At 39.4% G+C, this 24,176-nt stretch overlaps 1 protein-coding gene across 3 annotated transcripts in view; it reads left to right on the top strand.

Moving 5' to 3' along the window:
• The window catches only part of LOC124154482 (solute carrier organic anion transporter family member 5A1), a 99,360-nt gene that overhangs the window by 47,910 nt on the left and 27,274 nt on the right, over nt 1-24,176 (top strand). The window contains exons 2-5 of one of the 3 annotated variants that reach the window (XM_046528249.1): nt 13,380-13,602; nt 16,905-17,073; nt 20,264-20,480; nt 21,244-21,414. In XM_046528249.1, the coding sequence (XP_046384205.1) occupies nt 13,409-13,602; nt 16,905-17,073; nt 20,264-20,480; nt 21,244-21,414 (751 nt within the window). In that variant the 5' untranslated portion in view covers nt 13,380-13,408. Of the gene's footprint in view, nt 1-13,379; nt 13,603-16,580; nt 16,827-16,904; nt 17,074-20,263; nt 20,481-21,243; nt 21,415-24,176 lie in introns of those variants that run through there. The other 2 variants (XM_046528250.1, XM_046528251.1) reach the window with 2 other exon arrangements.

Genomic DNA, 24,176 nt, shown 5'->3' with positions numbered 1-24,176 from the left:
ACGCTGGGAGAGGAGATAAAATATTTTCGTCGATCGCTTCTCAGAACGACTTCAATCGCGATTTGGTAATACATTGAAGTAAATACGATAGGCTACATGCACTGCTACCGGGAAAACTCACAACCGCCTTCCCTTTCTTTCAATCCGAACGGGCAAGAGACCCGTTACCCGAACACGTGTCGGACCTCAGGGAAGTGGGAAGGGGTCTTTAGTCGGGACATTTTGCCATCTTTTGTCATTTTGCTATTTTGCCACTTGGCGCACCACCCAACTTGAGTTTATTGCTTTCTAGGGGCAGTCTAGCTTGCAAGTGAAGCTGCACGTGTTAATAGATGAGGTCTTTACCCTCCACCCGCTTCCTTTTGGACGGATTTTATTGCAGGTCCGCCGCTAGTAAGCATTTTCGCTCAAAATCCAAACATTTCACATTTTCTTTACAGGGTCCAACCCTACCCCAACAAGTTATCCAGGGGAATACCCACATTTCCATTGGTAAAGATTACTCCTCTTTTTAACCCCATCCAAATTTCGGTCGAAACATTTTGGTACCCTTCAGTTTCAACTTTTCTGTCGATGTGAACACATACCCATCACTAATTGCGAAGTCCTATTTTGGCTACAGTTTTGTGATTTACAGTGATCTCGCAAACAAGTTATAGTGCTGTGATAACTAAAAAAATTGTGATTAAGTGATTTATTATTTCCTGACAACCACATAAATAAGGATTATGGAGCATATATGTACCGTTTTTTTTTTAATTGGTCTGATTCGAGGCACCGCTCTAATTTTTCATATTTTCCCTTCTATTTGATATTTAAACTTTTTAGAAAGAAGACTGTTGTGTAGCTTTTTGCAAACCTGTGTTTTTTATTGTTTGACTGTCAACAATGTCATGGGCATTCACGCGGCGTAAACTGCACGAAAAAATGCTGGAGAAAAAAGAGAAAACCATGGATGGTCGAAAAAGGAATTTGAATGCATATCTAGAGAGTTGTTTCAGATTACACGGAGACGAGGAGGCAAAACTAGAGCTTAATACTTTTTTAAACATGAAATTTTTTTATTCCAACGAGAGACGATGGCGAGCTAGTTCGCGATCTAACTCTTCTTTTTTGAAGAGGAATTGCACTTGGTTGGACAAAATTGTTGATTTCTCTGATGTTGTATTTCGCAACCTTCAAAGCACTTCAGGTTCGTATTTTCATTGTATTCTAATGGTGATATGGGGTCCCGTGGGATATTGTTCTAGTAGCCTTATTTTTTAATAGGTAACTACGAATTTAAAAAGAGAATGGGCCTTTTAGTTGATGTGCCGAAGCCAAAATATGGTACATCCAGTGATGGAAACTCAGCTATGCGCTTTTTCAAAAATTCTCGCCTATCGGCTGAAATTACTGGTGAGGGTCAATATTTTTTAATGCTTTCTTTTCATTGTTGCAATATAACTTCTTTTTATTATTGCTTTATGCAGCACTTTTCACGTGAAATAACATGGTTAATTAATTTTCAGGAGTAGAGGAAGAGTTAATCTTTCAATTCTCAACAATCTTAAGGTCTTTGTCTTGCGGATGTTTGATTGATTCAGTAAAATTTAAAAAGTTCTGTATGGATACAGCGGAAAATTTTGTGAGACATTATGGTTGGTTTTACATGCCATCCACAGTACAAAGTGTTAATACATGGTGCAGATGCCATCGAGTCGGCTCTTCTTCCTATTGGAGAACTGTCGGAGGAGGCCCAGGAATCTCGCAATAAAGACATTAGAAAATATCGCGAGCATCACGCGAGAAAAATATCTCGGCTTCACACTAATGAGGATATTTTCCGGAGACTGATACTAATATCGGATCCTTTTATTAGCACATTAGGAACTGAACTAAACAAATGCCGGGGCCTTAAAGATCTTCCGCAGGAGGTTCGTGATCTCTTGGTCTTGCAAGAGTCTCAAAATTCTTCGAGTGAATGAGAAAAGAAGGATGGGTGGGATTCAGAAGAATCTGATGCTGAACAATTATAATACATAATTGTGAATTTATGAGGAATTAACCATGCTTTTATGAGAATAAAAGAGTCACTTAAATACTATTTTGACACTCCTTTAGTAAATACTTTTTAGTCCATACAGAAGAATCTCACGAAATCTGAAAATCGCACCTCTTTCACGTAAGTCAATGCACCAAAAACCCTACTTTTCGCCGTTTTTTTTGTTTATTGACTAATTTGAAAGATCATTAAATCATTCTTTACAACTAATTATCATTTATTTTCATATTTTATCATATCTATGCAGTCAGTGTTACAATTAGCCAGTTAATAAGTTAAAGTTCCACGATATCGCATAAAATAATAGTTTTTTCGTAAAAATAACTGCAGGAATGAAAATAGCTCACCAAAAAACATGTAGGGAGCTATTTTTAAAGACATCCAACGAAAATCTGATTTTTGTCCAACTTTTTCGCGATCCGGACCACTGTGCGTCGCGTGCGTGGTTGGGAGGACGGAAGAGGACCAGAGCGAATTTTTCGCGGAACGTGGGCGTGGAATTTCAACGTCACTCCGCCGTAGCGTTCGTTGAAATTCACATAGGAGTCAAATTGACGCCATTTCGGCTATTCCCTATTTTGCGTAATCGTTTTTTTTTAAATCTCAGTGGAGAGGACGATATTCAACGAGCAATTTCAACGATCCCCAAAGAAATAGCTATGAATAGTCGTAAATGATACGAGAACATCGCAATAAATTAACAAATTAATTTTTAAAAACGTTTTCATTCGAACTAAAGGGAAGAAAAACACCCTCCCTTGGCCCAAGGACCGACGTAACAGATATAAAACCTATGTGCATCATATTTGAATATTTTTTTACTTACTCTCACTATGACATATATTCATATTTCTCTCTTTTTCAATCAGTCCTACAATGGTGTTTTCTCTCTCACTCTCTCCAATACTCTGGTTGCTGTGTCAATAAATCGGTGATAAAAAAATAAAATATCTTAATATCAAAATTAATCGACGTATCGTTGACGCTATTTTCGCGAAACAAGACGCTTTTAAGAAGGTTAACTTGTACACATAAGAGAATATCTTTAAAAATGAATAAGTATGCTTTCCATTTAGTAAATAACACGGTAAATCATTGCCCATCATCGCTCTCTGTTTGTTCTCTGCAAAATTCAGGATTGCAGCTTAAAGCTACGTTTCCACTGGTTCAGGTGATTGGTCACCCACTGCCAAACGCCCTAGAGGTGTCTTGCAGGATATTATGCGCATGTATTATAGCGAAAAGATTTTGGATGAAAAACTAAAAGAGATTTAAAGAGTAAAAGAATGCTATTTCACACACATTCGGCCACACCTTGAATATACAGCGAGCGTATGGGATCCGGTTCAGATTCCGATCTGAAAGACTTAATCCTTGAACTTAATAAAATACCAAGGTAATTTGCGCGATTCGTTAAAAACTGCTGCGGGCGTACGAAATCGTTGAAAATATTATAAACGAATTAGGCTGGGAGCCGCCAGAGACTCGAATACTACGCTCTTGGCTTAAAATGATTGAGAGGTTGGGAGTAGACATATTTCATAGGGACACGGAGAAGATCATATTAGAACCCCCCTTTATTTCCAGTTCCGACAGAAACGATAAAATATGAGAGAAATTTTGTCGGACGGATAGGTATGGGAATTCGATTTTCCCCCGAACAATTAAGTAAAGACTAATAAATGTTTGGCGGAACTTAATACGTGCATTTCCTTTTTATTTGTAAACGGCTGGTGTTCTTACACCCTCCGCCACACGCCTATTGCGTGATATTGTGGATATGTATTGTTTACCACTCTCAAGCCTCATCCCGAAGACCTCTCCCGTTTAGACAACACATTGTTGACTCACTGCCGTGTGGGCATATTAACGGGACAATTTCCCCGATTGCGTCTCCCCTCCCGAAAATCCTGGGCGCACCTTGTCTCGGATGAGGTCTCAGCGCCTGAAGGTGCTTTTCTCATGACTCACGGCCTCCTATCAGTGCCTTAGTGCGCTCGCTCTGCCTTTCCCATATGTTCTCTCCTTATCTTCTCCGGTTCAGAGATATGGAGATAGTAACTCATCCCGGTGAGTGACTCTCTGGATGATTTAACCGCGCTGCAACTAAAATTTTCGAGCAATCTTGAAAAGAACTGCCTCTTTTTGCCCTCTCCTCAACCAAATGGTGCACTGGGGTAGAATCACGTCTAGATCCAAAATAATTCACTGAGAGCCACATCAGTGGTAAGTGGCAGGGGGGGACCAATCACCAGAATGCAATAAAACAGGAAGAACGTGCAAGAGTATCCCCACATGCATACCACTCGGTCATAAAGAAAGTTATGCATAATAACAAAAAAGTACGTGCACATTCACGCAAAAACAAATATTGCCACTGTTATAGAAGTAGTTCCGAAAGTAAATCCGTATCTTTATTTACCTTCGCATAATTTGACGCGAAAATATCTCCTTCCATCAATGAAGACTGGCGCAGCTGTAATTAGACTTCGATGACTGTGAGTGCACATAAATGTGTTCATTTTTTTCTAATCGATTCATCGAAATATCAGCAGGTCCTTGTTTTAAAAAATCTCTATTAAATCATTATTTGGGTTTTATGTCTGTTGTATTTTACGATGTATTTGTAAGTGAAAGCCGGTAGAAAGATTCTGACGGTAAGGTATGTAATGTATAATTAATTTAAAAATAATGATCCTTAACAAAGCTGATGCTGACGATCCTCGTGGAAACCTAAATAGTTTTTTAATAAATATATGAGGAGAAACAAAGTTATCCATATATTTCAAAATGATACGTAAATTCCTCGCCAGCGGCCATGGAATAGATGATTTCGTTATGAAAATTTCGTATTTTTAAAGACTTTTTTAATGCGTAGTTGAGTTTAACCTCGTTCGGTAGTTTATTTTCGTACAGAGATTATTCTTATAAGCAAAGAATGTTTAATGTGATGGTTTAGTTTGTGTAATCAGAAATAAAATATGAAATTTTGATGCCACAAACTCTTACCCTTTTTCTGTTCTCTTCATGAGCTCTTCTCTCGTTTGCTACCTCACAGTTTACTTCCCTGACCATCCCAATCACTACCTCGTCTGTTAAAAACCATATCTCCAGAAATTTCATTGCTTGTGCTTCGAAAACGCTGAGTTGTCAAGTACACTGTATTTACTGGTGAGTTGCGTTCCTTTATTTGAAAAAGATAGTGTAAAAACAGATGTAAGTACGAACTACATCTATATTTCGGAAGTTCGTAATGTAAACACATCCTATTGGAATTGTATCAAAGAAGTTATTGCTAATTACCTACGCGAATAACTTGTAAATGTGAATGTTTGACCACTGAGTGTTTTCGCAGCACAATCAATTAATTTTCTGGAGATATGCTTTGAAATTTGATGGTGTTATAATCGTCGACAACAAAAAGAGGCGAAAAAAATTATGCAAAGTTCAACGACACTACAAGCACTAACGATTTCGACGGTCGTCCTGAAATGCTCGCGTTGAAGTTACCATGGGAAAAGGGAGCGGGTTGGATGATGACGCAAGCGACGAGGCTCTCGTATCAGACGAGATCAAGGCGCTCCTTGACCTTACAAAGAAGGAACGAGCGGAGAAAATTGTGGCGCCAAGAACCAAGCTACTGCTGGGAAAAAATTCTATTGAGTCAAACGATATTATAGTTTAATGCAAGGGTTGTCCTTGAAATTACTTAACCAATGTTTTTTTCAGTACGCAAAACAAGTTCATGGGCATTTAATAATATATATGGGAAATCTGGGACTTTTTCCTAATTTTCTACGTAATCGTCGTTGATAATAATGCATTTTTGCATTCTGTGTGCCGTGTTTTTTGCATCGTGGAAATCTTCCGCCATGGTCAGGCTTCCTTCTTCCGGCATTTTTTATTCTAATTTCGCAAATGTTTCGTCCGAAATAGTCGGCCATTCAGAAAGCTGATCATCATGAAAATCTACGTAATACCCTGTGAACCTCCTTTGCGGTGTTTGGCATGGGGTGATCAATCACCAACTTGCACCATGCCAGAGGATTCCCACATTAACACAACACGGTCATAAAAATGTCACGCATACCAACAAATTATACGTCGACATTCATGCAAAGGCAAGAAGACATGCCAACTACTCCTCGTCCATCTTTAAATTCTCCATGTCCGTCTTTAGATTATTCGGACGATTTGCGTACGAGGAGTAGGTACGCCCTTACATTTAGCTCCGAATACTTCACACAGTTGGGAACGTATGCATACCTGCTTAAAACGAACCTCAGCGCGTTATTCGCACCTGGCGGGGGAAGTAAGAGGTAGCTATATCTTTAAAGGCCGTTTTATACGGTACACGGAATTGCGCACTCTGACGTACGCGCGAAGGCGCAATCAAAATTGCGTCGTGCAAAGTGGTGAATTGCTAGAACGCATGCGAGAATGCGTGGATGCGAGACGGCAAAATAGCCCCTGTTCTAATTTCGTTCATGCATTCGCGCAATTCCACGCCATTTTAGAAATTGATGCAGCTCTAACCTGCGCAATTCCGTGCCCCGTGTAAACGGCCTTAAAGGCCGCTATACTCGGCGAATGATTTCATGCGCATGATCATTCAGCATGATCATGCGCATGATCATTCACCGTGTATGACGGAACAATTCGCGAATGAACCTTCTTGCGCATGATCATTCAGTGAAAATTAGAACATGTTCTATTTTGCTCGCCTGATCCTGTGAATGATCAGGTGATCATTCAGCATGATCATTCACCGTGTATAGCGGCCTTAACGGCGGCTGGCAAGCCACAGTCAATTCGCGAGAGGACAAGGATTATTGGGAGAGGGAGGACCAATATGCGTGCCAGTGTCGTCTGATCTCGCGCAACAGCGTTCGACGCGGAGGCACCTTCTTGGGATCCTTATTAAGCGGACAACCCTCGTATTCCGAGTGAAGAGAACTAACGGAAGTAATAGTTCCGTGGATCAAGTCCTCAAATTTATTAACTATCATATGCAGAATCTTCGAGTTCATGTCTTCATTCTTTTTTATAAAAAGAGGTTAAAACCGCGAGTAATTCCACCGTAGCAAGCAGTGGCGTAACTAGGTATATGGTTTGGAGGGATGGGATGATCTGGAGTGGCGACCCCCCAGGCAATAGGGGTTCCGGGAAATTTTTTGAAAAACGATATGCCTGGAAATACATTTTACATCATTTTGGCGTTTAAAATTGAACTTTAAGCAGGTGCAGTTATTATATGTCAAAACTAGGCAATAGTTTTAAATGTTTTTTTTTATTTTTCCGAGGCATTTGGGGGGGATCTATCCCCTCATTCCCCCATAGTTACGCCACTGGTAGAAAAATCTAATCGTATTTACTCGAGTAAGCTTCGAAAAATTTATCCTTTACACCCATCTATTCACAATTTTTCCTTTATACTCATCAACTGTAAGTTTTTGAACATGCCTTATACTCCCACAAAATAGTAATTGGTTAGTGGTAGTTTTCTGGGGCCAAGAAATGGTCAGGTATACTGGACGGAAGGGCGAACCTTTTTCGAACCCTTTCTCGGGCTCTCAGCTATAATCCGGGTCCTCGCGGTCCTCGCCGTCACAGTATGAGGTAACCGCTGCCGATATGACCTTTCGTAGTACATTTTTTACTTTACTAATGCCAGTACTTGGAGGTAAACAATTACACCTATCATACTCATTGCCGTTGAGCGATTAAATGCGTCTTTTGATCGAGGTTCTACGATGAGAAATAAGGATTTTACGAAAAGTGATCAAATTGACGCCCATTGCCTCCCCTGACTTGGCAACGCCGAAATTTTGTGAGTGGAGGGGGGAACGCGAAAAGCTCCTTTTTCTCCCCCACCCCAATTTTTAGCTTGTCCACGTGTTTCAAGAATTCTGTTGACGAGGTTCCTCAAAGGTGTTTGGCAGGGTGTGAGCTTTCGCTGACCTTCACTTCTTCATTTAATCTTCTGTATCTACATAACTCCATGCGAGTCAAGGGTGTCTGGCACGGGGTGTCCAATCACCAAGATCACCACAAGCGCATGGAAAAAGAAAAGCCTGTAATCGCCATCTACATAATACCTCTAGGGTGTTTGGCAGAAGGTGACAAATCACCAACATGCAGCATGCAACAGGACCGCCACATGCACACCGCACGGTCATAGAAATATTAGTGTTTGGCAGGGTGTGAGTTTTCACCGACCTGCACTACTTTATTTATTCTTCTACATCTGCATAACTCCATGCGAGCAGCCTCTCGGGTCTTTGGCAGGGGGTGTCCAACCACCAGCATGCAGCAAGTAAAAGAATCCCCACCAGCGCGCTCCCCAATGGAGCAATGGATAAATGAAAGCATATAATCTACATCATTTTTATACGTGCACATTCATTCGTAGTTAAAGTAGATTTATATCATTGAAGCTATTATCGAGGCTCTTCTATGGCCTAGGGAGACAACAGAATGAAGCCAATATCTACCGCTACATATTACTCTGCAGGCCTCCTACAGAGGTGTTTGGCAGGGGATGATCAATCACCAGCATCCAGTAAGCAAGAGTCTACCTTCTGGCTACCTTCGTCGGAAAATAAACTGCCCTTGGATTAACATATCAGGTTTAATCTAGTTGCCAGTCAACGGTCAGACAAAGATTCCTTTCGAGTTGTTCTAAGAGGTTAGTTACACTAAGGACCTGGCAGCTCCTCTCTCTACGCGTTCTAACTTCTATGCTTAAAGCCTATTTCATGAGGATGACAACATTGGTCGTTATTGATCACCCCCTGCCAAACAGCCTAGTGGTGACTCGCGGGGTATCAAATACATGAAGATGTATTCCGAATGGGGTCTAACTAAAGTATAAACTAACTAAAAATGGGGGACTACGATTAGTTACGATTATCTTGATCTGTCATTTCCCGAATATGTTTACTCCACCATACATCATTATTGAGTCTAACTCCTTCATCTTTTGGAGTCTACAGTCTCAAATTTTGTACCTTGAATGAAATATCTTCGTTGCGGGTACGTTATTTTCAAGAATTCACCATTGCGCAATTTTTCAATTTTAACTTTAACTAGCACGCATCGTAACATGCTTGGACTGCTGTCAGTTTGTTCGTTAATTCACCCCTATCTTCAGTGCAACGGATTTCCGTGACTTTTACTCGACAGATTGATTTTATACTTTGCTTTTATATGAAAAACTAAATTAAAATTCATAAAAAGTGAACTGTTGCCATCTATTCTCCTGCGAAAAAATGAAATTTGTGGAAACTTCCCGTTTTTTTCCGGACAGACCTTTAATATTTACTCCACTCCTCCAGAATTATGGATGCCATCTGGATCATTTCTCTTACTTATGAAGTACGGTTTTAGTTATGACTTACGGTCATAGAAATATTAGTGTGGCAGGGTGTGAGTTTTCACCGACATGCACTACTTTATTTACTTACGTAATATTTATCTTGCGGACGCCAACATACTACGGAAGATCAGTTCATATAAATAAAATAAGAGAGATAGATTGTAGAACAGACAGATTCCGAATGTCATATTTTCCACGATCAATTAGAGATTATAACGGCAGCAATAGAACTCGTAGATAGATTGCATGACTTGTAGTGTAGCCTACTAACCTATGTAACTACTAACCTACTACTATATGCTGCTAGAAAAAATAATTGAATTAAGAAACATGCATTAAGTTTTACATAGGTTAGTAGGCTACACTACAAGTCATGCAATCTATCTACGAGTTCTATTGCTGCCGTTATAATCTCTAATTGATCGTGGAAAATATGACATTCGGAATCTGTCTGTTCTACAATCTATCTCTCTTATTTTATTTATATGAACTGATCTTCCGTAGTATGTTGGCGTCCGCAAGATAAATATTACGTAAGTAAATAAAGTAGTGCATGTCGGTGAAAACTCACACCCTGCCACACTAATATTTCTATGACCGTAAGTCATAACTAAAACCGTACTTCATAAGTAAGAGAAATGATCCAGATGGCATCCATAATTCTGGAGGAGTGGAGTAAATATTAAAGGTCTGTCCGGAAAAAACGGGAAGTTTCCACAAATTTCATTTTTTCGCAGGAGAATAGATGGCAACAGTTCACTTTTTATGAATTTTAATTTAGTTTTTCATATAAAAGCAAAGTATAAAATCAATCTGTCGAGTAAAAGTCACGGAAATCCGTTGCACTGAAGATAGGGGTGAATTAACGAACAAACTGACAGCAGTCCAAGCATGTTACGATGCGTGCTAGTTAAAGTTAAAATTGAAAAATTGCGCAATGGTGAATTCTTGAAAATAACGTACCCGCAACGAAGATATTTCATTCAAGGTACAAAATTTGAGACTGTAGACTCCAAAAGATGAAGGAGTTAGACTCAATAATGATGTATGGTGGAGTAAACATATTCGGGAAATGACAGATCAAGATAATCGTAACTAATCGTAGTCCCCCATTTTTAGTTAGTTTATACTTTAGTTAGACCCCATTCGGAATACATCTTCATGTATTTGATACCCCGCGAGTCACCACTAGGCTGTTTGGCAGGGGGTGATCAATAACGACCAATGTTGTCATCCTCATGAAATAGGCTTTAAGCATAGAAGTTAGAACGCGTAGAGAGAGGAGCTGCCAGGTCCTTAGTGTAACTAACCTCTTAGAACAACTCGAAAGGAATCTTTGTCTGACCGTTGACTGGCAACTAGATTAAACCTGATATGTTAATCCAAGGGCAGTTTATTTTCCGACGAAGGTAGCCAGAAGGTAGACTCTTGCTTACTGGATGCTGGTGATTGATCATCCCCTGCCAAACACCTCTGTAGGAGGCCTGCAGAGTAATATGTAGCGGTAGATATTGGCTTCATTCTGTTGTCTCCCTAGGCCATAGAAGAGCCTCGATAATAGCTTCAATGATATAAATCTACTTTAACTACGAATGAATGTGCACGTATAAAAATGATGTAGATTATATGCTTTCATTTATCCATTGCTCCATTGGGGAGCGCGCTGGTGGGGATTCTTTTACTTGCTGCATGCTGGTGGTTGGACACCCCCTGCCAAAGACCCGAGAGGCTGCTCGCATGGAGTTATGCAGATGTAGAAGAATAAATAAAGTAGTGCAGGTCGGTGAAAACTCACACCCTGCCAAACACTAATATTTCTATGACCGTGCGGTGTGCATGTGGCGGTCCTGTTGCATGCTGCATGTTGGTGATTTGTCACCTTCTGCCAAACACCCTAGAGGTATTATGTAGATGGCGATTACAGGCTTTTCTTTTTCCATGCGCTTGTGGTGATCTTGGTGATTGGACACCCCGTGCCAGACACCCTTGACTCGCATGGAGTTATGTAGATACAGAAGATTAAATGAAGAAGTGAAGGTCAGCGAAAGCTCACACCCTGCCAAACACCTTTGAGGAACCTCGTCAACAGAATTCTTGAAACACGTGGACAAGCTAAAAATTGGGGTGGGGGAGAAAAAGGAGCTTTTCGCGTTCCCCCCTCCACTCACAAAATTTCGGCGTTGCCAAGTCAGGGGAGGCAATGGGCGTCAATTTGATCACTTTTCGTAAAATCCTTATTTCTCATCGTAGAACCTCGATCAAAAGACGCATTTAATCGCTCAACGGCAATGAGTATGATAGGTGTAATTGTTTACCTCCAAGTACTGGCATTAGTAAAGTAAAAAATGTACTACGAAAGGTCATATCGGCAGCGGTTACCTCATACTGTGACGGCGAGGACCGCGAGGACCCGGATTATAGCTGAGAGCCCGAGAAAGGGTTCGAAAAAGGTTCGCCCTTCCGTCCAGTATACCTGACCATTTCTTGGCCCCAGAAAACTACCACTAACCTAGTAATTTGTTTGATTCGATTCCGCTAGGATGTGGTTACAAGATGATGAACTTCCTAAATATTAGCGCAGTTCGTGTTTCATTCTGTTTTCAAATTACCTTTTTGAAACAATGGAACGCGGCTCACATGTAAATGTGGTATATATGACTACTCAGTGTTTTCAAAGCACACGCTTTTGCCTTTCCTGTGTCGCTTATCATAAATCTCACCCTACCGAGACTTTTATTTTGGTCTTTTAGAATTTTTTTTACCCCAATCTGGTGAGCCTGGTTATCTTTTTCGAGGTTTTCTTTACCTCACATCACCCCTATCTTGGAGGCAACCGCCACCTGGGGAAAGGCTCCCCCGAAGCGTAGTTTTACAAACAGTGTCGTAAAATTGTAGATTTTTTCTGCTGTGAAAACCACCCGTTTCTACCAGGAGAAATAAAGATCCTAGTAATAAAAATTTATCATAAATTCATTGCCCTCAGTGTCTCAATTCTTTGAAAAAAAATGTATTCTAAAGAAGTTTCATTTTTTTCGAAGTTTTGGCGTTGAAGTTGCCAAGTTGCTGAGGCCATTTTCACGCGCTTCGTCGTACTATTATTTGAGGCGATTATGCCCCTGGGAATGACGGAAAACACGGAGAAACACTTTTGAGGGATTCGGCCGCTGTTGAAATCCATCGGAGCGCAGCGGGAATCTCAATCAACTTTTTGTCGCGCAGATAACGACTTAAGGACTCTCGGGATCAAGGCTTAATTATGGCATTGACTTCTAGCTTCTATTCCGTCAGCATGTTTATGCTAGAAATGTCATCCTTGATTCATTATCCCTAACTTGTAGTGGAGTGTTTTATCGCTAGAAAGTTCAGGAAATTGGATTTTTCGCAACAATCGCTCCTTTTCCGATATCCGATATCTTCCTTTTATTCAATCATTCTTTGACACACGAGAATATTTTTTTTATTCTGTGCCTGTGGTGATTTATCTTCACACTCTTATTTAGTCTTCTCGATTCTGTTTAATTATCTAGTTTCTTCCTATCCTCCCCTAACTGTATGGTTCAGTCAAAGTTTACTTATCTATATGTGAAAGCAGTGGTGTAACTAGGCATGTGCTTTAGGGGGGGGATGGGATGGCCTGGGGTGGCGACCCCCCCCCCCCTTAGGCAGCAGGGGTTCCGTAAATTTTTTAAAAACGATATGCCTGGAAATACATTTTATTTCATTTCGGCGCTTCAAATTTAACTATAAGCAGATGCTGTCATTACACGTGAAAACTAGGCAATACTTTTAAATAATTTTTTTATTTGTCTGAGGGTTTAAGGGGGGGGGATCCATCGCCTCACCCCTCCCCTCCCCTCCCATGGTTACGCCACTGTGTGAAAGGGTTAGATCGGTGTTTGCGTTCCTCATGCCCCTCCTCTGAGTATGTCTAAATGGCTCCGTCTTTATCTTTTTCAGGTGAGTGATGTGATTGGTGGGTGGCCAGCATGTCGCTCTCAATGGCGGGGGGCGGGGGGTCGTCGACGGCCGTGTCCAAGGGACACCGGCGGCAGGAGTCCATGTACGCCATGACTGGGCTCTACGGCGAGGGCGAGGCCGCGGAGGCTGCGGCCGCGATGGCGCATTCATCCTCCTGCGGAGAGATCGGACGCCCCGGACACAGCCGCAATCCATCCGACAGGTCAGTCCATCCCCCTGCTCATTATTACTTACGCTGATTAGACGCTGTCTTGGAGTGCAGGCCTTTGAGAATCAAATTAAAAACTTATGGCTAACGTTTCGGTTTATTTTTCATTTATTCGGTTTGTTCTGTACGTAAAGGTAAGAAAGGTTATTGTAATTTTTTTAGCAGTAATAAAAAGAAGAAAAAGAATTCAATTGCAAATTAATTTCTCGCCATTCATGTGTCCCCCGACATCATGATTCAAGATATGGCCGATGAAATTTTTCCGCCTTCTCATCGAGATTTTCACGAGGCTTCTCTTTTCTCCTACTCGTCTTAGGACTTCCTTATCACTTACTCGATCGATCAATTTGATCCTCGTTATTAATTATGCATGTAGAAATCATTATCTCTGCTTATTTCTTTAAGACCTACATTCCAAGGCATTAATCAACGTCAAAAATTGAGGTAATGAGAAAGAAAAAATATCTTTTCCTTTGACTATATCCGCAAATGGTCTCGAGCGTAACTTTCTGGAATTTACTTCGTCACCATCATCACTGGTTAACCGCAACAATCCTAAGATTGGAATTGATACAGCCCTCTACTCAATTCTACTGTCAGGTAATCTTTGCAAACATACGTATTTCTTCTCCTCCGCATCCTTCTGTACCTGTTCCATATATTTCATCCGAGATCTTCCTTTTCCGTTATTGCCATCTATTTGTCCCTCGAAGATTGTCTTCATCAGGCTTTCGTGTCCTTAGATGTAGACGATTAAGTTTTTCGCCCTTTCATCAAGGTTTTTTTCAGGCTTCTCTTCCCCCTACTCTTCTTAGGACTGCCTCATCACTTACTCGGTCGATCCATTTGATCCTCATTATTCCTCTGCTGCAACAATGTTGAAAATCTCATCCTGTTATTTATCTGCTGCTGTCATATTTCATGCCTCCTTCCTGTAAATAAGCATACGCCAAATTCAAGTTCTGATAATTTTTTTCTCTACTTCTATGCTTAGGTTTCCCGCCGTAAGTAGATCTTTCTTTTGGTGGATTGCTATCTTCGCTTGGGATATTCCAACAATAATTTCTTTATTGCTTCTTCCGTCGCTAGTTATTCTGCTTCTCAATTGACAAAATTCATTCACCTCTTCCAGTTGGAATTTACTTATCACTTTAAAATTCTTCGTTGAATGTGGTCACTGGCGTAAGAGAAATCTTCGCATACCTGTGTGCGTGGGTGCCTGAGATTTCCGCGGAAACTTGTTCTTCCGAGCAAATCCGCGAGGAGTGTGTGAATTTTCTCGTTCATTTCTTGTATATTAATTTGAGAGTGTGGTCCTTGGCGTAAGAGAAATCTTCGAAAACCTGATCGCGTGTGTATCGCAGACCTCCGAGGAAATATGTTCTTCAGAGCAAATCTTAATGATGAGTGAGTGCATGATTTTGTCCTCTTTCATCAAATTTCTTTTTCTTTCCACATTTATTAGATCGTTTTTCTCTACGCATTTCAGTCGCATCTTTGCCTTTCCCTACCTAATAACTTTCCTTGCCCACTGAAGAGTACGGCCTTAGAGAATTATTTCACTCAACTGCTACACGGCCGTCGAACGATCATTAATTGATAACTTTGTTTTTCCATATAGATACATTACTAACGCTTCACAGTCCCGATTTTTTCCCCTGTCCTAATGGTTATTGTAATACAAACGAAGTTTTGTGATTATTCTACGCGGAAAAACAAAGTTGCTCTCATTATTAATATTATTATTTTTATTATTTTGAAATGACTGGTATTTTCAGTGTGCTATATTTCTCTAGGTTTATTTTCTTTAATTTTTTACATAAATTAATAAACAAACTGCATATCTTTATCCACTTTTTAGTTTTTATTACAGCTATCATCAGGGCTTCACAATTTTTTTCTCTCCTCCTGTTAATGAAATTGCTGTAATAACTTTTCTTTCATAATTATGCATTTTAATGGCTTTTGTCCCTTTCCTGGTGAAGGTTTTCATAAAAAACAGACAAATTTTCTAAATCAATGAAAGTTAAGTACATGTATAATTATTTATAAAAAATAACGTCCAACCTTCGCGAAAAGCAGAAGGCATTTCTCCATGTATGACTCTTGGGGATAATCCCCTCTCTCTCGTATAGCAATTATGCTTCTCCCTTCAAATCTCCACTCGGGTGAATCAGTTCTCCCCATTGCAAGATGATGCTCTTTCGGGTTCTCTCCCGCATTATTTTTCTTGTACGACGACGAATTCGGGAAGAAGGCACCTCCGATTTGAAGAGGGCTACAGGGGCGTTTCCAAAATGTTATCATTCATGAAATTAACATCTAATGCTTTCCCAGTGTATGTTGGCGGCGAATCTTGTCCTCATTACTATTAATTAACATCACATTTAATGTGAATTCTGTTGATATTTCATGTAGTTACCCTCGGAGTAAGTGCATCGATTTCTGTCTTTTCGAAGTGTACCTAAAGTCGTTTAAACGCCATCGCATCCATTTTATTGAGACCTGACTTATGAGTACCACACCGGAGAATATCTCTCTAGGTCCTCTTCAGTCACTTCATGTTCTTTCGTAAGAACTTTTTTATTTTCGCGTGTCAATTTATGCCTTATAATCCATTCCATCAAACACCGTGAGCAGCGGATTACGCGGCATAGTGGAAGCCTTTCCAACTTTTTTTCGACGACTTTTCTGCATTATTATTAATGCGTGTGGGTTTGCAAATTAAGGGGGGGCTCACGAATTCATGAAATCGAGGCCAAAGCCGGAGGACCGAAATTGTTGCGGACCCAACGCGTTGAATCGAAAGCGTAGTTCGGACATGTTACTACGAATAAGCGTGCTTTGCTGTGAGTGGCATGGGATCCTGCATCCTGTGCCTACTCTTCATTCAGCTTCCCCGTGTTTGCATCTCATTTCAGTTGTCAATGACAACGTTTGTTTTGTTTTCTCTCACGGCTAAAATAATGTTTTTAATTGTGTTTTTGAACTTTCCCGCGTCTATTTATTTTAATTGCTTAATATTTTCTCTCGATAAATTTTAGGTGAATAATTCACTATTTGAAGCATTTATCCTTTCTAAAAATGAAAAATTTACCACTGACGACCGATTCCTCACTAGTTGACCTTATCGGTGAGATCAACTTTATTCGTATCGGAATTGGTGTTATTAACGGGAGACCATGATCGCATAAGCGGGTATTTAAATCTTTATGCTGGTAGGCGTAGTAATTACGGTTTTTGCTTAATCTGTTCAACGTGTTTGGGTGATCAATTGGTTTATTTCTTCCCTACAGGAGTGAAAAGGCATCTTTGGCAGCCTCAATGCCTCCGTTACCGCCCCCATCTCACACTCCTCCATCTGCTGCTCTCATGGTAGTTGTAGTCCGGGATGATAACTTGCCTGGTGACTGTGGAATTCTCAGGTGCAGACCCCCTTGCCTTCAAAGGTTTGCTGGAATTAAGGTAAACTACTCTTTTTATAATAAAAAAACATAAATGAAAAATATTGTGAGCATTTCTTGAAGGTAATATACATAAAATAGTGACCTTACGACCTTCAATTTGAACATTTTCTGCATGGCGACTTAGATCCATTTCTAAGGGTTCAAATGAAGTTTTTTTAAAATTATTTATTGAATTTGATTATTTTCTGTTTGTATTTTTTTTGGTCACCTGGATAATTGATTTTTTGTGGGAAATACCGGGGAAATATGTTATGTCATGTATGTCTTCTTAAAAAAAAACACAATCCAAATCCATTTATGTGAGAAAATTTCATGGCAAATATTGCATAAGATTTTCTCAGATATTAGGGAATTATGATATACTATTGTATTTATATATTATGCCACCAGTTCAATCAGAAGATTCCCTAGTTTTTATTGAAAGCTATTTCCTCAGGTGGTGTTATTTATCAAAAAATAAACACTGTATACTATCAGTAAGGACTGTTGCAAAAATTTATAGCTACAAGTCATAGTTAAATTGTGCACATCTGTAGCAATGTGTCCCAATTATGTGTCAAGTTCTCATTCATGCAAATATTAATGGAAATATTTTTCTTTTGGGGAAGCACAAGCTCTTGAACATGGATTCGAGCTGGAATTTTTTGAGATTGGAAAAAGGTGGGAGATTAAGGGTTACCTGAATTATGAGGATAGCTAGCGGAAAGGCAAACTGAAGGGACATTAGGGCTGGGTGGTGCAGGTAAATCTGAGCTGGTTCTTGGTTATAAAAAACTGTTAGCGATGGCAGTGGATTGAATCGCCTTTTTTCTACTTAACCAGCATTTTGAACTAAAGCGATTTTTACCCTTTTTTATCTGTTATTTTGAAATATTTTTTAACCTTTGATTTTTCAACCAAAAATTTTACTCATCTTGTATCATGTCCTTTTCCATAAAGGGAATACTTTATAAAGTTTTTTAAAAACTGAGATAGATGGAGAATGTTTGCAAGATCAGTTTATGTTTTAATTGTGGTTTTTATGTACTGTATATTATGTTTGTGCCTGTAAATTGAATTTTTTTAAGTGTCAAAAAATTGAAATCATTGAGTTGATATGCAGAATCCTAAACTGCCACATGGTCATTGTTTAATTTCACATTGCTAATGACAGACGACATCAAAAAATTACTACAGATATTTATTTTGCTATCACCACTCATTGCATTCACCCAGCAAACAATCATTGATGTTAAAAATCAGCTTCCCTGTGGCACTGGCTTTTATAACTCAATCCTGCTGGTTTTCAAATAAAATCGAACTGTTGTGCCAGTTAATCAGAAAACCACCCAGCCCTGGGGAACCTCTGTCCTAGGAAGGGATCTTTTGTGAGGTTTCATGTGTGCATTGCCGTCGTCAGCATCAACACTTTGGGCGGTACAAATGGGGTAATATTAAATTTTTTATACAATTCAGGGGGGGGACAAAACTGACTTTTCAAATATTGGGGGGGACGCGTCCCCTATGGCGGCAATGCCCGTGCATGTGTGAGTTTGGATTTCAACTGATAGTGAGCTATTAGTGAGAGAATATTGCACATTCTGCCCTGTAGGGAAATTTTTCAAGTCAGCATGATTCAGGCTGACGTCTGCAGTTTGCTATTGATGTCAACCAATGGCTACCTGAATTCATTCTGACATCAGTTGATAACATCTTGAGTGCATCTGTGTAAAACTGACTGTAGCATGACTTCAGGCAACTATGGCTGATACCTTTTGGCTTTTGCTGATGAAAAGTTGATGTTAATTGATATAACCAGGGACAAAATTTTCCACGCAAGAGGTGTCCATTCCCTGGGCCACCTGCAATTTGTCATAAAATTCTGGTGTGTTGGAAATCTCACTGTAAGGAATTTGGTCATAGATGACTTAAGCATTTTCGTATATTTACTTCAACCTGGAAATCTCTGGTCCTTAGCAGAGTACTTAGTGCTTTATGCCCTCTTTTATTAACTCATAGCAGAAGAATCTGTGGCGAGTGTAGAGAGTTTGAGAATTGAATGAAGTTTTGAGGTATAACTCTTAATAATGTGAGGAATTGAGAATTATTTTATGCCGATGATGAGAGAGTTTCTTGAGAGTTTCTTTTGCTCTGTGTTACTTTCAATGTAGCGATGTCTGCTTCTATGCTATTTGACTCAGGAAAGAAAAATGTGGGATTATAGATCATAAGAATTTGATTATAGGGTGGTTTCCTTTAATTTTTTTATTGCCTAAATCGAAAGATTATTACTCCTGGAGTACGTATTTCACGCTTTTAGATTTTTAAATGACGATATCTATTTTTCGCGATTAAATGAAAAGTGAAAATTTTCTAGCGTGCAAAAACGCGACGCATAAGTATGAATGTCGGGAAATCTCTCCGTGTGACGTATTTCTGGTTCCCGCTGCCGCCTTGTGAGGTGACCTTGAGGCGAGTTGAGCGCTGATACGACGCAGGCTGCTAGCGGGTAGCTGAGTACCCTGCTGGCTGGTAGCGCTTGGCTTAAATAAGGATTATTAATACCTTATCAAATGAAGAAAACTTTCCGACATTAGCCAGTTTTAATAAGTGATTATTAAGGCATGTTTCCCTGAGCTCTGCACCTCATGCATGCATTGGTAACCTCAGACGACGTATAACTCCTATCTTCTCGTATAGAAACTAGGTCCCTGTGTTATCACGTGGAGTGGCATCGCATGGGCGCCAATCTGGCCCTTTTCAAATGGGGATAAAAATGGACCATTGCCATTTGTCTAAACCGGTATTTCTAAAACGAAATAATTGGTGTATTATGAATACAGTAATGGTGGGTAACGAATCGCAATCAATGACTTTCATTTCGATGAAGGAAACTACCCTATTGTGTTAATTTATCAATAAAATTATAGTGAAAATTATTTTAATTGTTACCAAAATGCTTGATCGGTATTTGGGAGAAGTATAAATGAAAATAAGATCAAGCACTGAATGATTAAACTGCAAATATACCAATATCATGTAATTACTGTATTGTTTGTGTGAATATATTAATACTTGGTCTGTTAAATTTATATTCTACATATTTACTCATTCACACTCACCTTCTGAATAACTTATTGACAATAGAGTTAAAGAAATTACCTATTTAAAGCAAGTACATTAATTTTTTTCCCTTTTTACTCTTTCAGGTCTTTGTGCTATTGCTCTCTTTCCTAGTTACTCTTCAGCAAGCCCTATCTTCTGGCTACATAAATTCTGTAATTACTACCATTGAGAAAAGATTTGAGATCCCATCCTCACTCTCTGGCTTGGTTGCTTCTTCTTATGAAATTGGGAATGTCATTACTGTCATATTTGTATCCTACCTCGGATCTCGCCGGCATATCCCCGTTTGGATTGCAGTGGGTAAGTTGACTCATACAAGGGTAATTTCAGAAACTGTTTGGGGAGTGGTTTGAAACCATCAAGAGAGTAAATTTTTCTAAAGCCATTTCTTTGTGTATAATGTGAGGCTTTAACTTCCAATGGCCTACCCTTTGGCTCCACCTTTGGGTCCATGTAAATGCCAGACCGAATCCTTGATTTGAGCATTTTTATTTAGTATATTTTCAGTCAATTGTGCTTGAATTCTGCTGAATTAATATAGCAACCAGAATACGATATTTTTTCACGTACATATATCATAATGATTTGAGATTGTATAGTTCCAACTAAAAATTCTTAATGTGCTGAAAAGAGTTGATTATATCATCAGTGAATCATATATTGCAGATTTTGTTTGCTATTCTTACGCAGCTTAATGAATTAACTACAGTCATCTCTTAAATTATGTATTTTTCAATGCAATTATTTATCAGGTGTCACGCAACATAACAGTTCTGGCTTGTGTATTGTGTTCTTTATTAATCAGTAATTCGTTTCATCTATGCACACAAATTGACATAGTTACTTTCCTAAGACTAATGAATTCAGGTGGGCTGTGTATGTCCATAATGTTTGTTATAGATGGTTAAATTCACATTTTTGGCTTGTAATGGACTTTTTCCTATCAATATTGTATTTTTGAGTGCTAACACTATAAAGGGAATTTGTGGACAATTTTCTTTCATCCCCGCAAGGATTAAATTTTTTTTTAATTTAATAACCCTGTCAACTCAATGCTTTACAGGTTCTGTGATAATGGGAATTGGGTCCATGGTCTTCATGGTGCCCCATTTTGTAGCGGAGCCTCACTCAGGTGATGACCCTGCTTTGGGTGCCAACGCCACGTCCGACAACATCTGCAGGATAGTTGCCTCTGTTAGAGAGCAAGACATGGGTCTTGGACGTCTGGGTTCAGGTTAGAACAATACCTATTTTCTTCTAAATCATTGGCATTTTCATTCAGTCATGTCACACATTCAAATTGATTAGCCCATAAGATGGACCACAATTACCTTCACCTCTGTACTCTCCAATGAATGGTGAAATCATGGCCCTTTGTTCCTCAGGTGAATAATGGATAAGTGACCCATGTGTTGGCCTCTCTAAACCTGGGTATTGCTTCTGGAAGTAGCATTTTGGATAATTATTTAGATTCGTTATCATAGTAAGAATACTCAAAGCAAGGGCGTACCCAGGATCATGACTTGGGGGGGCAAGTCATGGTCTAGGGTGGGGGGCAAGCCATTGTCTGGGGGGTGGGCAAGCCATGAGAATCATGAGATTATTTCTTGAAAAAATAGTTATATATTAGTTACATATCTTATACTACATAATACATATCATTTTTTGTGGGTTTAAAGAAAATTTGTTGAATTCTTTCGTTTCAATTCAGTACTGCTTTTGCTTCAATACATATGCGATTTTTGCCTCTAGGGGGGGAAGCTGACCCCCCTCTGCCGCTCGCTAGGTATGCCCATGACTCTTTAAGTGCAAATACTTTTTATACCATTATCATTTTCCAAAGTTGGTGGTCATTTTAGATGACCTTATATTGCCTTGTTTACATATAGCCTACATGTCCACTGCACCAAGTCCCTCACTCACTCAGTGTTTCAGCCCTAAGGTTTGTTTTGGATACATGAGGGTAGAGCTCACCTCAAAATAAGCCACAGGTATGTCAGTTTCACTCACTGAGGGTAAGAGGGCCAGATCATCTCTCAGGGCCATCTAATGCTTAGAGTACCTTATTTGTAGGTGACCAAAGCTTTGGCCAGTACATAAAATCCATGTAATGTATCCCTAGTAAAACCAAAAACAGCTAAGAAAAAGGGGAAGTTGTCCAAAAAGATTCTAATGGACATTCTCAACATTTAAATTACTACCTGCTGTCTTAGAACTTTTGTTTTTGTATACTTAGAGATATTGTGAGAAAAAGTTTTTTTCACCTTAGAATGTTCACATTTACTGTGCAAAGTCAGTGTCTGGTAGTCTTTTTGAATCATTCATGTATGTAGGCTACCAGGGAAGATAGGCACCAAAACAGCTCCATCTTAGTCTAAAAGTTAAAGATCCAAAGATAGAGATATTTTCAAAGAAGATGAGAGGAAGATATTTAACCCCTCAACGCCGTCATGCGTACCCAGTACGCGCCCTTTAAATTTCGTATGCCGCCGTCATGCGTACCCTGTACGCTTCCTGACCTACTGTTTATAATATTTTTTCTCCGCCAGATATTGTATGTTAAATTAAAACTAATCACTCTATCTTTTGAAGAAATGTTTTTCCTTTCCAATAAAATATTCATAGCGGTTTTATGCCTTCAAGATTTTTTAAAAATGCTTCGATAAAATTCCGTTTTAAACCAGCGCCTTGACGACTTCGGTCCAAAAACTCATCGCCTTCTTTCATCTGTTCTATCATGAAAACTTCCGCCCATTCTGCTTGAGAGATGTCTAGAAGGGTCAGCTACTTTAGCTTGAGATACGGTATCTTCTAAGCTCAATGCCATCTCTCCGTCTTCTCCTTGTTTGTCGTCACCTCGAGGCCCAAATGTGTTTGGTCCGCCTCGTTAGTCCTAAGTGTCCTAAGCGAAGGGGCCATGTGCTTCGCTCTGCATTTATTTTTTTTATTTTTTTTCTGGACAGTAATCAACGAAGATAAGATTCCATCTAAACAGTCAGCGTATACCAGGGCTCCTTCGAGATATTTTCTCGTCTCTTGAGGGAGCTTCTAAACCACGAGCTTCAGTCCACCATAGTCATTCATGCTGTGTGGTGTTCGTTCAGGCAGTGTGCTGAAATTCTCATCGGGTGTACTTCCTGTGTGTGGTATTATTTTATAATTGGGGATCCTACGAAATGGGAATAGTATTGTAAGGCAAAAAAGAGACTCGGAAGTCTGTTTGTGTGTTAGGCTATAGTAAAATCATTGGTGGGGTGAATTTCAAGGACCTGTTATTGCATTCGTACGTAATGGAAAGAAAACGCCATTACAAGTGATGTATGAAGTCATTTAGGAGACTATTGAATGAGGCAGTCCTAAATTCATATGTTGTTCACAGGAAAAACACGTATAAAAATTTGACTTATCATTTCGCGTGCCATTGGGCGAGATAATATTTTTGAAATATCCAACGTCATACGAACTGTTTGGACTTGGCCGTCACTCATTACACAATTTAGTACCAAGACTCACAAGTATTGATTTCCTAAAGACAATTCCTGCAGCTGGGAAGAAATCAAAGTCTCAAAGGAGGTGTGCAGTTTGTGCGTAACATGGGAAATGAAGAGTTCGCGTGTACTGTTGTGAAAAATGTGCAGTGGGATTATGTTTGGATTGCTTCAAATCATGTCAGAGCAGATTTTCTAAGGTAAATCATTTGAATATTTGGATATTGACGTTTGAAACATTAGCATGTGATTACCTATATGAAATGATACGGTAATAGTGGAACAAAGTCGGAGAAGTGGGCGGAGTGGTAAATTTTCAAGTAGGCGAAACGGGTAATCCTATCGAAAGTATCCAATCTGTTATGAAATTTTCAACCCCAAATAACTAAATTACATCATGTAATTGTATTTATTAAATGAATGGAATGTTAGAGATCTCGTAGCTTATTCGAAACCAAATAAAAATCTTTCAAAATTGAAAATTTATTCATTAGTTCATAAAAAGGGA

Source organism: Ischnura elegans, chromosome 2 (assembly GCF_921293095.1).
Source record: "Ischnura elegans chromosome 2, ioIscEleg1.1, whole genome shotgun sequence".
NCBI lineage: Eukaryota > Metazoa > Arthropoda > Insecta > Odonata > Coenagrionidae > Ischnura > Ischnura elegans.
Note: the sequence above shows the minus strand (reverse complement) of the source record. Positions and strands in the feature narration are given on the sequence as shown.